Source organism: Mesoplodon bidens (genome assembly GCF_964165515.1).
Source record: "Mesoplodon bidens genome assembly, chromosome: 4".
In the NCBI taxonomy this organism is placed as follows: Eukaryota; Metazoa; Chordata; class Mammalia; order Artiodactyla; family Ziphiidae; genus Mesoplodon; species Mesoplodon bidens.
In genome coordinates, this window is record NC_138160.1 from 160131298 (window position 1) to 160148805 (window position 17508).

The window sequence follows — 17508 nt, forward strand, 5'->3', positions numbered from 1 at the left end:
AGGTCATGAGGAAGAGAGAGGCCTGTGAGACTAGGACTGAATCAGAGTATGAGGATTCAGAAGCAGAAGCATGGAGCTCAAGAAGGGATACACAGAGTGGAGGGCAAGGAAGCCACTGGAAGCTGAAGAGATGGAGCAGTCACACAAAGGGAAGCAGAGACCCGGAGAAAGGCAAGGTAAAGGTGGAACACTGGAGAGAACCCAGATTCTTGCAGCGAGGGCTCCTGGAGTGCCTTGGTGGGTACCTTGGGTTCATAAAGACCTTCCTGTTCCAGTCTCCACCATCCCATGTTGTGATATGCTCTCGATTCCTGTGAGATCCCGGTTCCCTTGTTGGGCCTCATGGCCTGAGCCACCATGAAGGGCTCGCTGTTCTTTATGGGCTCACAAGGCAGGAAACCAACAGTAACCACCGTCAGTGGGTCCCTATTAGGCGCTTTGTGTATGTGTGGGGAGGGGAGGATGAGTGGCATCCAAGAGCTTTCAGGGGACTAACTCCTCAAAGGCTCTGGTAATGTCCACAGGGGTGGTCCCATTCCTCAAGGATCTAGGCTCTGCTTTCTTTTTTTTCATGTATCCCCCAAATTACATATATAAACATCTAAACTGTCTTTTATATATAACAAAATATATAAGTACATATAATATATAAGTATTATATAAACACATATATATTACAGATACAGTAGAATTACAACTTAGTTTAAAGTCTAAAGTGTGTCTTAGGCTTAACTGTATGTTGTATATTGTCAAATTTATGCCTGAGAACCCTTTAAAGTACCCATAGAACATACATGATATACATGATTTTGGATTTATAACTACAACTTGTATGGTAATAGTAAACATGAGCACCAGGAAATATCAATCAACCCCTTCCTGTAGAACTCTTGCTGAAATAGCTGCAAATGAGAAAAAACAGATTCTGGTTCCTGCCCCCAGGCAAACTGTGACCATAACTTGCAAAGACTTTTTCCAACCCAAATGACAATTGATTCATTCCTTCTGGCAAATGGATTGCTGTGTCATTCCCTGTAAGTCAGATATCCTCTGAGATTATTTTAACTGGAACCCTCATGACTTTTCAAAGATTTGAGGTGGTCCTAATAATTGGCAGATATATAACAATTCCATTAAAATAAAAAACAAAAAAGTCATAAGAAGGGGAAATAAATAACCTAAAGAAGTGAGGCCAATATAATTCCTATAATGGACAGCTGAACTCTGAGTTTCCTGGAAGTCAAGGGAAAAAGGGAAAATCCTAGACAAGCATTCTCATTGCTTAATAAAAGTAATCAAAAGAGAGAGGTTTTCTCTTGGCACTATTTTAAAAAAATTAGGGAATTCCCTGGTGGTCCAGTGGTTAGGACTCTGTGCTTCCACTGCAGGGGGCACAGGTTCGATCCCTGGTTAGGGAACTAAGATCCCACAGGCTGTGCCATGCAGCATGGCCAGAAAGAAAAAAATTAAAAGTCACTCATAATTTCATCATAGTGATATTGTTATTTCTGCTTGTATACACTGTATTCCAGCCCTTGTCTGCAAGCAAAATAATAGGTCATTTTATTTAAAAAGATACTGGAATAGGCAAAACATTCACATAGTTTGAAAATAGGAAAGTGTGAAAAGTAAACAATGGAAAGTTTCCCTCCTGTCCTTGTCATAAATTTGCCCCAGTTCAACTCCCTTCAAGCTCCCCCTGTTTTGTATCCATCTAGAGTTTTGATGCGTATTCAATCACAACTTCATCATCAACGATAAAATATGGACTCATTTCTTTCATTTAACAACATATCTTTCAGGCTTCTCCATATCCGTAGGAAAGCCTCCTCTTCCTTCTCTTTCATAGCTACAGGGTATCTCATTGTTTGGATGTACTTACGAGTGCCCTACTGATGTCATTTTCATTTGGATTGTTCCTTTTTTTTTTTTTTTTTTGCTATTAGAAACAAAGTTGTAACTTCACAATGTGCATCTATTGATACATATGATAAATCGCTGAAGTTGATTGCTGGGTCAAGGGATAAATGCATTTGTGAATTTGATAGCTCTCACCAAATTGCCCTCCAGAAGGGTTCTGGAAACTTACGCTTCTACCAGCAGTGTCAGAAGGTTGAGTTGCCACATACTATCTGTATACTCTAGACCCAGCGTCCTCCTGCTGACTTCCAAGGAGGAAGGAAAAGGGAATGTGAAAAAGGAAGAACCTACTATAGAAGTACCTACTATATGCCAGACATACACGATATATACGTTTGATCCTCAGTGTAACCCTGTGAGGCAAAGTTTGTTTCCCTGATTCTTATTAATGAGATATTTTGTTGCAGAGAGGTTAAGGAATTTTGCACAGTGACTCAAGTAAAGTGGAAGAGAAGGGTCCTGACCCTGTGGCTGGCTCTGAGGCTGGTGTTGGTTCCTGTGCACCAGAGTCCTGCTACAAGTGATGGTATCTCAGCAGAGCCTGGTGTCTTCCTGACCTGATTTCAGCTTTCATGGACCAGCAGTGGTGACAACAGAGTTCTCAGTGTCTCAACTACTTTATTTTCTTGGCTGCCTTAAACTTCAAGTGTCACAGCTCAGCCCTACTTAGAGGAACCCCTCGGAATCTTTGCCCCCTTCCACTTGGCCTCCTGCCCAGGTCCCAGCCCTGGCCCCTCACAAGTGATTTTTGAGGGTGGCGCCGGGCTCCTCTGGGTACCCGTCTCCCAGGAGGGCATCCAGCCACTCCTCCAGGTCTCGCACAAGCTGTTCCAGGTCTCGCACCTCTTTCTCTAGCTTCTCCACGAAAACATGCAAGTTCTCCTTCAACCAGGTCCTGATGACCTTGATTGGCTCTTCTGAGGGGTCATCGGTCTGGTATTCAAACACCTGAAAGGCAGACACTCACATTGCATCTTGAGCCTTTTCATGTAGATCCTCCCTTGCCACTGGTTTCTAAAAGTTCCCCGAGCCTTTGCAATGCTTTCCTTCTGCCCAAAGTACCCATCCCCACCTTCTCCACCCGGCCGAGACCCATCAATGACACCTCTGGGAAGCCTTCTCAGATTTCCTCAGCCAAGCTTGATGTCCCTCAGTACCTTCTTGAATATGTTACCTGGGAAGTCATAGGATTCTGGGCGTAGTTACATTCTCTGATTCTTTCTGACACCTCCCACCTTCTTCCTGAAACAGGCACAAACACCACCTCTTAATAAGGGAAAGGGAAGAGAGTTGGAATAAACTCGGTTGATCATCCCAATGGGATGGAGAGGATGGGAGAAGGCAAGCTGTGGAGGCCCCCTTGGCATGCAGCCCTCTCCAGAATATGCTCCTGACTCCGTGTGGACTTGGCTCCTTCCTTCTCAGATTCCAGAATGCTCACCTGATATTCCTGTGCCCACATATAGCACCAAGATCAGCATCGCCAACAGTTTCTGGGGGCAAGAAGAGAAGGAGGGAGGAGGTGAATTTCTGGAGGGTATACGTGCTTCCCTCGCAGAGGGCTAGGCATGGGGCTGCTCTAAGATCATGGTTAGAGCTTAACTTTTTTCTAATTATCTAAGTCACGTGTACTTACTACAAACCCCGCAAATATTGCAGAATTAGATAACGTGGCAACTTACTGACATTTCATTGGTGTTTTCCCTCCTTTCTCCCTGCTGAGAAGGAAGGCCCACCTCTATTCTCATTCCTTGCCTCGCTTTTGCATTTTTTCTTTTAAATGATCTTTAAAAGGAGTAGACCTTATTGAGGTATAATTCACATACAATAAAATGCACATTTTACATGTACAGTTCGATGAGTTTTGACAAATGTCTGTGCTTGTGGACTACCACTCCAATCTAGATGTAGAACATTTCCAACATCCTAGAAAGTTCCTGTATGTGCTTCTGCGGCCAACTCCCTCTTTACCCCCGCCCCTGCCATCGGGAACCGCTCATCTGCTATCACTGTGGAGCCGTTTTGCCTGTTCTGTAACTTCACATCAATGAAACCATATATTATATACTTTTTTGTTGAGCAACTTGTACTCAACATAACGCTTCTGAGATGTCTCCATGTTTTCATGTTCGAGGTTATTGATGAGTAGTAATATTATACTGTATGAATATAGAACATATATGTGTGTGTGTGTATGTCTGTACATATATGTGTGCTCTCAAATGGATGCCTGGGATCTTAAGGGGTTTCATGGTTCTAGCTGGATCAGAATTCCATCCACCTCCAGCACTGCTGGACTTCCAGTATCTCTGCTCTAAACCCCATAGCAGCTGCTGTCTGATAAGCAGCTGCTTATCAGTAATCTAATCCTTTGCATGCAGCCCACAGCCAAGAAGTCATGGAGATCCCAGCCTGGGCTTTCGGGGTCCTCTCAACACACAGCTCTTCTTCCTCTCCAACGCCTTGTCCTACGGAGTCCAGCTGCTTCAGTTGTGCAGACTCTCTGCAGCTCAGCGGGACCGCTGGGTTCTGTTCGCCCTCTAACTCTTGGTGCAGCCGTCGTTGGGAAAGAGTTGAGGCAATCACCAGTTTCCTTTTCTCAGGGATTGCACTTTTGTGCTGTCTGCTGCCCTCACCGGAAAATAGTTGCTTCATTTATTTTGTCAATTTCATGGCTGCTTACAGTGAATGCGAGGGCTAGTTTAGCCCCAGTTACTGTGTTAAGGCTGCAATTGGAAGTCTACCTCTTGGGGTTTGGGTGCAGGAATGAAACGGCTGCCTGAAGACAACATTGCTCCCTGGAGCTTGGGGCAGTCCAAGACCATTTAGGAGATTCTGATGGGTGTGCCAGGATCAGAAGGGGAGAAAACTGAGAGCCTTTTGAAGAGGTGGGAGAAGATAGAGTGGGAATCTGAGTCTGGGAGGGGCCCAGTACCCTCTCCTGGGTGGCCCTCGTGGTGTGGCTGGGAGGTCTTAGCACAGGGAATTCAGAGACAACTGCTTTCAACAGACAATGTGAGTCGGGACCGTGATGGTGTCAGGGGGCAAACAAAAGCGGAGAGAGGATTAAGGTGGACACAGTAGTGACCGACATTGACTTTCCCCCCAACTCACTGGATGTGGGCTGAGCCAGATTTAATCTGACTTGAAATAATGCATTTCTTATGTACCTGTCTTTGTGAAGCAAGATTTAGACTGGCTACCACAAACAAAGAAGATAAGAGATTTGCATAATTTGTCTCTTCCCTCGATAGCTTTTCAAAAATATATACTAGCAACTATATTATTATTAACTTTAAAAAAAAGTAAAAATTAATTACAGAGCAGCAACGTGACTGAGTCTGTCACACACACTAGGAGTGAAAAAAGCCAGTCATGAAGGGACTCACTGTTTGATTCCATACCCATGAAATTCAGGGACGTACAAAACTCACCTGTGATGATAGAACTCAGAATTGTGGTTATGGAGTGTGAGCTGGGAGGGGCCTTGGAGGAAGCTTGGACATGCTCTATAGCTTGATCTGGGTAGCAATTGCCTGGGTGTGGACACCCAATGTGAAATCATTGTATACTTCAGATTAGGGCACTTTTTAAATTTCTTAACAATATTCCCTGAAACTCTCTTTATCTAAGACACACAGAACTGACTCATTCTTTTTTTTTTTTTTTTGGCGGTACGCGGGCCTCTTACTTTTGTGGCCTCTCCCATTGCAGAGCACAGGCTCTGGACGCGCAGTCTCAGAGGCCATGGCTCACGGGCCTAGCCGCTCCGCGGCATGTGGGGTCCTCCCGGACCGGGGCACGAACCCGTGTCCCCTGCATCGGCAGACAGACTCTCAACCACTGCGCCACCAGGGAAGCCCCGACTCATTCTTTATAACGGCTGATGAACATTCTTTGGTCTGAAAGCGCTTCTGTTTCTTTAACCATTCCTCTGTCAATGTGCTAAACAGGACTGTGTCTTCACCAGCATACTTGCTGCTATTTTGTGTGTGTGTGTGTGTGTGTGTGTGTGTGTGTGTGCAGGGTGGAGACAAAGGCAGGGAACAGGGACTAAGACTGAGTTTTAGTCCTTCTCTTGTGCTGTTGTGGGGCCTGAGCCAAATCATTTCTTCTCTCTGAGCCTCAGTTTCTTCACCTGTAGAGTGGATTTTGATATATGCTTTAAGGTCTTTCAAAAAGGCAAGGTGGGGACTCTGTCATCGAATTGATTTGGGAAATGCTGTGGCAAACACAGTTAAGTGGATTTCCTTGCTGCAGGACTTGTCAGAGCCTTCATTATGTGAACAAGCTGTGTAAATCTCCAAGAAGGGAACGAGGGTATCAGCATTCCCCAAACCACAGAACATTTTAAATGACTTTTCTAAAAGGAGCATTCCTGGGGTTTGAGATTCGTGGGACACTTTTTTAGCAAAAGCTGCAGTATAATGGGAGCCCCACAAAGTCCAGCATAAAGGAAGCATTGGAACGTGTATTAGATGTATGAGTGAACAAATCTTTTGAAAACATATATAGGTCAGTCATGTATTGCTCTGCTTAAAACCCTTCAATGGCTTCTTACTAATCTCAGAATAAAATCCCACCCCTTTCCACAGTGTGCAAGGCCCAGATGACCTTCCCAGCCTCCTTTTACATCCTTCCCTCAGTTCTCCACCTGGGAGGCGGTGGAGTGCAGGGTCACCTTGCTAAGGGTTCTGGAATCAGATGGCCCTGGCTTCAAATCCCAGTATGTCCCTGCTGTCTGGCCTTTTGGCTTTCCGACCTCAGCTTACCCATTTGCTAATAATTGCTTCTCGGGAATGTCATGAAAGAGAGAGGGGTAGAAGCACCCGGCTGTGCACGTAAGGGCTAACGTTTTCCATTTTGACAAAATCCTATGTGAGGTTTGAATTTCAGCCCTAAGACTAAAAGCTCCAGGACCTCTCCAATTCAGGTGTATTATCCTATTTATTTCGGTTCATTCATTCATTCAGCACCTGTTATGTACCAACCACTATTCTAGGCACTAGGAATACAGCAGGAAGCTAAATAAAAATCCCAGCCCTCCTGGAGCATAGCTTCTGCTGGCAGGGTGGAGAATTAAATAAGAGTGTCAGTAATGACTTCTAGAAGAAGCTCCTGAGCCCTGCTGTGTTCCACCAGGTTGGGCTCTAGGGAGAGTCGGGCTGAAAGCCTGTTTCTGACTTTGAGGGCCTTACGGTCTGCCTGGAGTGTTAAGTGGAGTTCAGATGGGAGGAAAGCCATGTACACCTGGTCTGGCCTCACCTGTTTCTTGTCCTCAGAGTGACCTCCCCTTCTCTCAGCTGCCACTCGCCCCCTGCTGCCCACCTGTTGGATCACCATGATCTCAGGTCAGGCTGCCTGGGTGGAACAGGGTACCCTCACGTCCCCGGCCTCTGGTCACCAAGCATCTCTCAAGCCATGAATTCTGATGTCACAGAAGGTGGGGACAGTCAGGCCCCCACTCTGCACCATCCTGGTGTTTAGCCCCAACTTGTTTTTCATATAAATGTAAAAAACAAAGGCCAGAAAGAAATACACCAAAAGATTTTATTTCAGGATGGTGATTTTTCTAATCCTTTTTCTTCTCTTTTCAAATTTTTTAATAAGATGCAAGTCTTTAAATAAAAAAAAATAAAATATTTTTAACTGAATTTATTGAGATAATTGTAGATTCAGATGCAGTTGTAAGAAATGGTATAGGAGGGCTTCCCTGGTGGTGCAGTGGTTGAGAGTCTGCCTGCCGATGCAGGGGACATGGGTTCGTGCCCCGGTCTGGGAAGATCCCACATGCCGCGGAGCGGCTGGGCCCGTGAGCCATGGCCGCTGAGCCTGCGCGTCCGGAGCCTGTGCTCCGCAACGGGAGAGGCCACAACAGTGAGAGGCCCGCATACCGCCAAAAAAAAAAAAAAAAAAAAAGAAATGGTATAGGAGATCCTGGGTACCCTTTACTCAGTTTCCACTGATGCTAACATAGGCTTTTGCCATGGATACAATCTATCAATCTTATTAAAACCTCCCCAGTTCCACTTGTATTCATTTGTGCGTGTATTTAATTCTAAATAATTCTGTCACATGGCTAGATTTGGGTATCTACCACTACAGACATGATACAGAAGAATTCCCAAACCACAGGGTTCTGTGCTGCCGTTTGATCCACGTCCCCTCCCTTCCCACCACTGTCTCTAATTCCTGGCAACCACTGATCTGTTGTCTATTTCTAAAATTTTATCTTTTCAAAAATGTCGTATCAATGGAATCAAATAGTCTGTGACCTTTGGAGACTGGCTTTTTGGTACTTAGCACAATTCCCTGGAAATTCATCCCGATTATCCTGCATCGGTAGTTTGTCCCTCTTTTTTTGTGTGTAGTATTTCATGGCAGGGATGTGCCACAGTTTACCAGCCACCCACTGAAAGACATCTGGGCTGTTTCCAGGTTTTGCCTTCTATGAGTAAAGCTAATATGGGCTTTCTTGTATAGGCATACCTTGTTTTATTGCACTTGGTAGATACTGCATTTTTTACAAATTGAAGTTTTGTGGTAACCCTGCATGGAGCAACAGCATTTGCTCATTTCATGTCTTTGTGTCACATTTTGGTAATTCTTGCCATATTTCAAATTTTTTCACTATTATTATGTTTGTTATGGTGATCTGTGATCTTTGATATTACTACCACAACTCCCTGAAGGCTCAGATGATGGTTAGCATTTTTAGCAATAAAGTATTTTTAGTTAGGGTATGCGCATCATTTTAGACATAATGCTGTTGCACATTTAATAGACTACAGTATAGTGTAAACATAACTTTTATGTGTGCTGAGAAAGCAAAAAAATTGTATGACTCGCTTTATTATGATATTCACTTTATTGTGGTGGTCTGGAAGCACTATCTCCGAGGTATGCCAATAAAGGTTTTTGTGTGAACCTAAGTTTTATTTCTCTGGGATGTGTAAGAGGACAGTTGCTGGATTATGTGGTAATAGCGTGATAATTTTATAAGACACAGTCAAACTATTTCCTAGAGTGGCTGTACCATTTTACATTCTCATCAGCAATACAGGAACAATACACTCTCTCCTCATACTCCCTAGCATTGGTGTTTTCATTATTTATTTTAGACATTTGAGTAGGTATATAGTGATATCTCATTGTGGTTTGGATTTGCCTTTTTTTTTAAGGTTTCCCTTTTTTTTTTTTTTTAGATGTTGGAGGTAGGAGTTAATTAATTAATTAATTAATTTTTGCTGTGTTGGGTCTTGGTTTCTGTGCAAGGGCTTTCTCTAGTTGTGTCAAGTGGGGGCCACTCTTCATCACGATGCGCGGGCCTCTCACTATCGCGGCCTCTCTTGTTGCGGAGCACAGGCTCGAGATGCGCAGGCTCAGTAGTTGTGGCTCACGGGCCTAGTTGCTCCGCGACATGTGGGATCCTCCCAGACCGGGGCTCAAACCCGTGTCCCCTGCATTAGCAGGTAGATTCTCAACCACTGAGCCACCAGGGAAGCCCGGATTTGCATTTTTTTGATATCTAATTATGTTGAACATCTCATGTACTTATTTGCCATCTGTATCTCCTCCTCAGTGAAACGTCTGTTCACATCTTCTGCTCATTTTCTAATTGGATTGGTTTTTTTACAGTTAAGTGTTGAGAGTTCTTTGTATATTTCAGATACTAGATGGATGTATGGCTTGTAAATATTTTCTCCCAGTCTGTAGCTTGTCTCTTCATCTGCTTCACATAGACTTTTGCAGAGAAAAAGGTTTTAATTTTGTTGATGTTCAACTTATCAATTTTTTCTTTTGTGAATCATGGGTTTTGGTGTCAAATCTAAGAACTCTTCACTAGCCCTAGAAGCAGAAGATTTTCTCCTATTTTAAAAAAGTTTTATAGTTTTATGCTTCACCTTCCAGTCCATGATATGTTTGGAGTTAATTTTTGTATAAGGTGTCAAGTTTGGATCAAGGTTCATTTTTTTGCCTGTGGATGTCCATTTGCTCCAGCACCATTTGTTGAAAATGGTTTCATTTCTGCTTTGAATTTCTTTTGCATCTTTGTCAAAAATAAGCTGAACATATCTGAGTGGGTCTACTTCTGGTTCTCTACTGTTTCATTGATCTATGTATTGATCCCCACACCAACACCGACTGTCTTGATTATAACTATACAGTAAACCTTAATATTGAGTAGAGTGATTTCTCCCACTTTGTTCTTTGTCAAGATTATTTTCAGCACTTCTAGGGCCTAAGCCTTTCCATATAAACTTAGAATAAGATGTCTATGTCTACAGAAACAAAACAAAACCTTGCTAGCTGGAATTTTGACAGGAATTGCATTAAACCTATAGATCTCCTGGGGGAGAACTGTCATCTTTAATATGTTGTGTCTTCCAATCGAGGAACGTGGTATGCCTTACCATTGATTTAGGTTTTCTCTGATCAGCATTTTGTAGTTTTCAGCATATAGATCCTATACGTGTTTTTTTTTTTTTTTTTTTTTTTTTTTTCTTTTTGCGGTATGCGGGCCTCTCACTGTTGTGGCCTCTCCCGCTGCGGAGCACAGGCTCCGGATGCGCAGGCCCAGCGGCCATGGCTCACGGGCCCAGCCGCTCCGCGGCATATGGGATCCTCCCAGACCGGGGCACGAACCCGTATCCCCTGCAACGGCAGGCGGACTCTCAACCACTGCGCCACCAGGGAGGCCCCCTATACGTGTTTTAAGTGTATATTTACATGTTTCATTTACTTTGCACTCCCCTCATATTTTAAAAGCCTCCATCTACCAAAGAAATTTCATGTGTTAAGAAATCATTAATTTTCAACATTTTGGTGATCTAAGTTTCCCAAAGTGACACATACAAAGTTCCTGATTAGCACCCAGATAACTTTTATTAATTGAGCACCTACTGTATGCTAGGCATTTCACTACTTTATTTATTACATCTTCTCCAGGCTATAATTCTGTAGATAGTTGGGGATTAAGTCTGTTTTACTAGCCATTGTATCTCTAAATCTCGTTATGCAGCCTGTTACATACTAAATGTTCAGTAAAAATATTTGTTGAATGGATGAATAATGAGCAATATCAAAATGTGGGTTCTGAGAAGCCCTGAGCTATGTCTGGTGAATACATTTTTGTATTTAGAGTACTTGGATCAGAAAATATTTGTTGAATGAGGAAAGCAGGTGGTATGATTTTAATTTTACCAATGAAGAAGCTGAGGCCCAGGGTAGCCGAGGAAGGATAGTCGCCATAGTAGCTGTCACGTGCTGAGTTATCAACTCTGTTCCAGACCCCTGTGAAGTGCGTTCCATACATTATCTCATCTAATACTGATAACTGCCCTGCAAGATCGGGGCTGGCTGTCTGTCTGGACGTTACTCTCCTTATTCAAGATCATACACTCTGCTAGGGGTCTGAGTGCAGGTCTATTTAACTCCAAAGCCTTTTAGTTTACCCCAAGGGGTTAATGTAATTTCAGCCAAAAGCAAAGAAAATTGCCATTCTCATTATCCTTTGTGGCTTTATTGTGGGTGAGTAGATGTGTCCTCATTAAGCTTTTTGAAATATCAAAAGTAGCTATAGTCCCTCTTTCCTCTTCAACTTCATGACGACCCCAGTTTGGCACCCAGGAATGTCAGACAATCTCCATCCCGTCTTCTTCCCCTTTCTCCTGCATATCCTTGTTATTATTATCATCCACAGCTAAGATACATCAAGAAATTACTGAGCACAGGGCTCTATGCAAAGTGCTTTATATGTATTAACTCACTGTATTATTATTTCAACTCTGGATGGCAAATGATATTATTATCTCCATTTTACAGTTGAGGAGACTGAGGCTCACAATGGTTAAGTCACTTTCCTAAAGTTACACAGAGAAGCAGGGCCGAGATCTGAACTCCGTGGGTCTGATTTCAGCACCCAGGGTCTTGACTGCCATGAGATACTGCCCCTTCCATGGGAGAACTCAAGACCAGAAAAAGAAAGGGATCTGCCCAAGCCATTCGGAAAAAAGAGACCAGATCTCAAGTCTCTTGCTCCCACCCGGGGACTCTTCACAAGGCCATCTGCGTCATCTCCATGGTCTTGCACATGGGCAGCTACTGGCTTCTTGGGTTTTACCTCCAGGAAACGTTTCAAATGTGAAATGCAGACACTCCAGGACTGCCCATTAAACTAATTGTGGCATATCGAAAGTAATGAATTACAGCCATGGAAAGAGAAGACAACCGGAAACATTTTCCTAGAAACCCAATGAATTCTTCCAGGAAACTGCTCTGAAGAGCATTGATGAGTTGGGGAGCTTCTGTGATTAGTTCTGAGGGCCAGTTCCTGGGGCAGGAAACTGAGGGAAGCCAAGCATCCCTGCCCGGCCCTCAGAGCGCCTGCCCAGAAGCCGGTGTGGGCTGCGGGCTGGGGCAGGGTAGGTGCTAGGAGCTGGGGCTCTGGGCGGGGTGCCTCCCAACCTCCCCTGCCAGCCAGCACTCCACTACCCAGTACAGGAAGAGGGAGGGGATGAGAAAGGAGGGAGGGACCCCGGACTAGGGATTTAGGCTTCCTGAGTGAACGTGGGAGTGAATGGGGGAGTGGGGGAATGAATGGAAAATGTGTGGGTGAAAAAAGAGTTCCAGGCAAATCACTAATGGAAAAATTATACTGTTTGCAGGGAGCAGTCTGCCCATACCTACCAGGCGGAGACCAAGCAGTGCTCTGTGCTTGAGTTCTGTCTCCCAAACACATCTGGGTTCGAATCCTTGTGTCACGGTGTTTCTGAGTCTCAGTTATCTGAAAAATGAGACCAGTAATAAAGTATGCCTTGTGGGGATACTGGGAGGGCCAACTGGGATGATCTAACTGGATAGGGTCTGGTTCAAAGTAGGAACCCAGTTAGTCCCCCTCCCTCTCCCCTCCCCTCTCTCCCTCCCTCTCTCTCTCCTTTCCCCCCTCCTTTTTCTTCCTTGCTTCTCCCGTCTTTATAGACTGGCTGCTCCAGTGCCAACTCAATGCAAAAGTCTCCCCCAGTAAGTTTAAGAAGGCAAAGACTTTCTATGAAAAATCTATCCAGAAAACTGATACACATGGTCTAATAGGGAAGCCTGGATAAGAATGGGTGGGGCCAAATGGGGTATGGAGAAAGGAGACTGGGATGGCCCCATAAAGGAGGCAGTTTTGGCTAGCCGGAGGGGAGAAGAAAGGGAATCTGGGGAGGCTGAGCATCATGGGCAAAGACCTCCCAACCTGGGTCTTACACTGGAACCCAGTCCTAACCTGGGTCTTACTTGCACGGGTAACAAGGATTACAAACTCAAATGCATAGAGGTACTGAACAATTAATAAAATGAGAGGAGTGGGCTGGGTGTACAACGAAAAGGCCTGGTGGGGACTGTGACAAATTATAACATGCATGTCTGGAAAGGCCAGCCAATTGTTGCCGTGAGAATGTAAGATCCAGTGTCATAAGGTCTTCTGACTTTTTTCGAGAGAAGCTAGAAATTCAGTCTTTTATGTGAAATCTCCTGACTCGTAAATGTTGGTAACAAATTCAACTTTAGGAAAAAAGCAAAAAATGCACTGTATGGGTGAAATGCAGGCCACTGGTTTATGAACTCTGATTTATTGTGTGTCTGCTGTGGGATGGGTGCTGTGCTGGGCTCCAACATGGCTTGTCCCTAATTTTCATAACAGCCTGGCCATGTGGGGCTTCTTACCGACGTGATGGCAGGCAACAGAAGTCCTTATGGTTTGCTAAATTTAGAAAAGGTAAGTTTTGGAGGGAGGTCCAAAGGGAGCTCCTGGAAAAATAGATGGAGAGGCTGGAGATCCAGAGAGAGGAACCACAGGCCAGGGCGTGTCATAGGGACATTCTGAACCCAGAATTGTATGAGGGCAAATGTTGGATCCCAAAGACATGAAAGAATTCCAAATTCTCTTGGTGTCTGCATTAGCTACCTATGTCTTCTATAACAAATTGCTACAAACTAAGTGACTTAAAACAACAGAAGTTAACTTTCACACAGTTCTGGAGACCAGAAGTCCAAAGTCAGTATCTCTGGGCTGAAACCAAGGCATCAGGCTGACTGCATGCCCTCTGGAGGCTCTAGAGGAGAATCCCTTCCTTGTCTCTTCCAACTTCTGGTGGCCGCCAGCATTTCTTGGCTTGTGGCCTCATCACTCCAGTCTCTGCCTCCATGGTCACATTGCTTCCTCTTCTGTGTGTGTGTGAAATCTTCCTCTCATAAGGATACATGGGTTGCATTGGGGCCCACCCAGATAATTGAGGTTCAAAATCCTGAATTTAATGACCTGTAAAGTCCTTTTCTGCAATATAAAGTAACAGTCACAGATTCCAGGAATTAGGACATAGATATCTTTGGGGGACTTGTTCCAGCCCACCACAGTGTCTGGGACATTCCCTGAAGATTCAAAGCTCTGGACTGGGGCAATGGCTAGACAGGGCCTTGTCACAGGCCTGGCCCCTGGCCACCCCCCAGGTAGGGAGGAGAATCTGGGCTTCTGTTGCTTCTGCAGAGTGGGAGACAGGGCTGTGTCTGGCCCCCACTCCTCCCAAGCCTCACATCTGGGGGATTCCTTCGAGGAAAAGAGGGATTTGGGATGCAGATCAAACCACTGCTTGCTGTTCCCATCTCCCATCTGCTCCAAGATGGAGACCCAGCTCAGATCGACTGGGGCGTGTCTGAGTTACCAGCACCCTGAGGACACGGACCATCTCCCTGTGATCCTCTGCGGCATCCCCAGAACTTAGCACAATGCCTGGCACTTAGTAGGAGCTCAGTATTTGTAAACAGCTTGCTACCTCCAAAGTCTGTGTCTCTCCCTGTCCCTGCAGCAAGTGGCACCTGGGATGCCAGACGAATGAGGGGACAAATGTATACATTTGCACACAGCTTTGGCATATGCTTGCCTGCTGGGGACGCGGGCCACACCAAAAATACCCTTCTGCATACCCCATTAACCAGAGGGCTAGAAGAACTGTGAACTGTGGACCAAAAATGAAAAAAAAAGCGGGATTAATTTATGAGGCGTTCTGCTGCCTGGATGGCTCATTGCATACCCGTTTTGGCAACATAGCCCTGTAATGTGCTTCTAGACTTACTGTACTTTGACATCCAGGGGTTCTTTTGTAATATGCCAAATATTCCACTGTTATTGTTCTAGGCACCTCCTGTTGGTCATTGGGCTAATTTATTTCAGTTGGAATTTTAGGACCAGACACAACTCTTATTACTCACTGCTTCGAAGAGGGAATAAAAGAGCAATTGATATTTGGAAAAATGAAAAATATGTCCAGAAGACTTTGGGCCCTGAGGCCAAGAAGTAAAAAAAAAAAAGGGGGGAAAGCTGGAGGGAAAACTAAGGCGGGCTCACCTCGTCATGCACTCTGTCGTGGCCTGTCTCGGAGACGTGCAGTCTAGATAACGTCTGCAGACAAATGGATCAAGGACAGGGCTCTGAGACTTCCTCAGACACCTGGGTCCTTATGCACATGACTTCAGCTGCCACCTACAGGAGCAGGGCTGGGAAAGATCGTAGTGTGGAGGGCACACCTCAGTTAGTTGTGTGTTAAATCGGGACTTGGGTGGAAGGGTGAGGGAGAAATCCCAGGGTGGTTGTGGAATTCCCAAGGCCACGTGCTCCCGAGTCCATGCAAAAGTGACCTAGGAATAGAATTCTGAGACGTGATATAGCCCAGCCACTCAACTGATGCTGGATGTGAGAAGGGCCCTGCTGACGGGCGTAGAGGTGATCCAGAGGCATCCCCCCGAACTCCCATAAGTGGTCTTGTTGGGGCCGGAAGGGTGAATATCTCCTTTGCCGTGAGAGATGCCAGTGTGTGTCAGTGTAAAATCTGTGACTTTGCTCTTCCTGGAAGTCCTCGTTGAACCTGGGTTTTCGGCAGACAGACGGGCTTCTGCAGATGCAGGAAAGAGGGGGATGGGTTTGGCTCTGCTCTGGCCAAAAAAAGCTGCATAGAATGATGACGTATGTGAACATGAAGGGGTGTCTATGCTCAGCTTTGGATTCCCTTAAAGAAGCTGTGATGGAATAGTGGTTAGGGTCCCGGGCTGTAGAGCCAAGGGGTCCTGAGAACAGATGTCACCCTTGTCATTCATTCACTGGGAGACCTTGGGCTGCACACTCTACCTTGTAGGCCTCAGTGTCTTCTTGATCCATGGTGATAATAATAATTGCTCCCTTTGGTTGCACATCTACTGTCAGTTGTTGAATTAAGCACTTTGCATCTGTTCTCATGGATCCTTGCAGCAGCTCTGTAGAAACATACTATCTCTATTTTACAGATTGGTAAACTGAGGTTGAGGGAGATCAAGGGCCTCACCCAAGATCATACAAATAGGATATGAATTAAGGCCTATTCACCTCCAGAGCCCAAGTTCTTAACATCTCCTGTCTTACAGGAAGATTTTAAGGTCTTAAAGAGAAGCGCTTATAGCAAAAGGCATACGTTGTCCAGTAAGAAGAGTCACAGTATCTTGAAAAGTCCAGTGCAGTCTCCTTTCCTTGTGGCAATGGGAAAGACCACTGTGTCTTCATCTGAGCATAAGTTGAAATTGTTACAGGAACATATGGGACTAAAAGATCCTTTTAAACAGTAGAGTTACCCTCAGAGGGGCAGTCCCTGGTGCTGAGCTGGGAGGGCAGCACTGTTTGGATACGTTCTGGATGTTTCTTCCCTTCTCTGACTGTTCATATTTGAATTTGAGTAAGGTCGATGGCCAAGGGCCCATGGATGCAAAGACCCTGTACAGTTGCTGCAAATACATGGCACTCCTGGCATGCAGTGTCTGTCAAATGAATGTGGCCGAGGGTGAGTGTCTGGGGCTGGCAACCGGCCCCCTGAACCCCGCCTTGGCTGGAAATGGCTTCAACATGAGACCAAAACATCCGTGTCTGGGACATTGTGGGCTGAGAGTGCTGCCCCAGTACGGACTGCCCTCGCTCCCTGACCCCACTGCCCCAGCGTTCCCTCCCCAGTGGGGTCCTGAGGAGAGCTGTGCCCGCTCTTGGGAGACCTGCCCCAGACCTGCGGGTTGGGAGCCACAAGCCAAGTTAATAAAAACAGAGTGAGTGTGTAGACACGGACCTGCAGACCAGGAGCCAGTTTCTTTTTGTTTTAAGCTGTTTTGGGTTTTTGGCAATTGGGAATAGAGGGATCATTGACACAACAGCTGCAGGTCAGGTTGTGCTTTTATAAGGAACACCATGAAACTCTTTTCTGCGTCCAAGATGCTTCCTGGGCTTTGTGTACGAGCCTTACAACCCAATTCAAAGGGGCCTATGATGGGGTTGGGTGGTGGGGCCGGGCAAGTTGAGGACGGTTTGTCATGGGCCTACTTGAGATGAACCCACAAGAAGCTTAATGGGCGTGGGGCTCGTAGAATCCAGGACACACTCCATGGAGCAGGTCCTGTGGGCATGGGTGGGGCAGATGGAAGGTGAGCTGTGGAGCTGAGGAGACCTGGGTTCCCATCTTTCCTCCAGAAGCTTACTTTCTGTGTAACCCTCGTGGGTTCTTCACTTTTCTGTGCTGCCTCAGTTTCCTCATCTGT

At 45.4% G+C, this 17508-nt stretch overlaps 1 protein-coding gene across 1 annotated transcript; it reads right to left on the reverse strand.

The window, feature by feature from the left end:
• Positions 1 to 2655: 2655 nt before the first annotated feature.
• Positions 2656 to 7263, reverse strand: SMIM23 (small integral membrane protein 23; the record flags this gene model as incomplete). The annotated part of the gene is made up of 4 exons (XM_081232678.1): positions 2656 to 2868; positions 3095 to 3162; positions 3362 to 3413; positions 7186 to 7263. The coding sequence occupies 4 exons, from the start codon at positions 7261 to 7263 to the stop codon at positions 2656 to 2658; spliced, it is 411 nt and encodes a 136-aa protein (XP_081088804.1).
• Positions 7264 to 17508: the final 10245 nt, after the last annotated feature.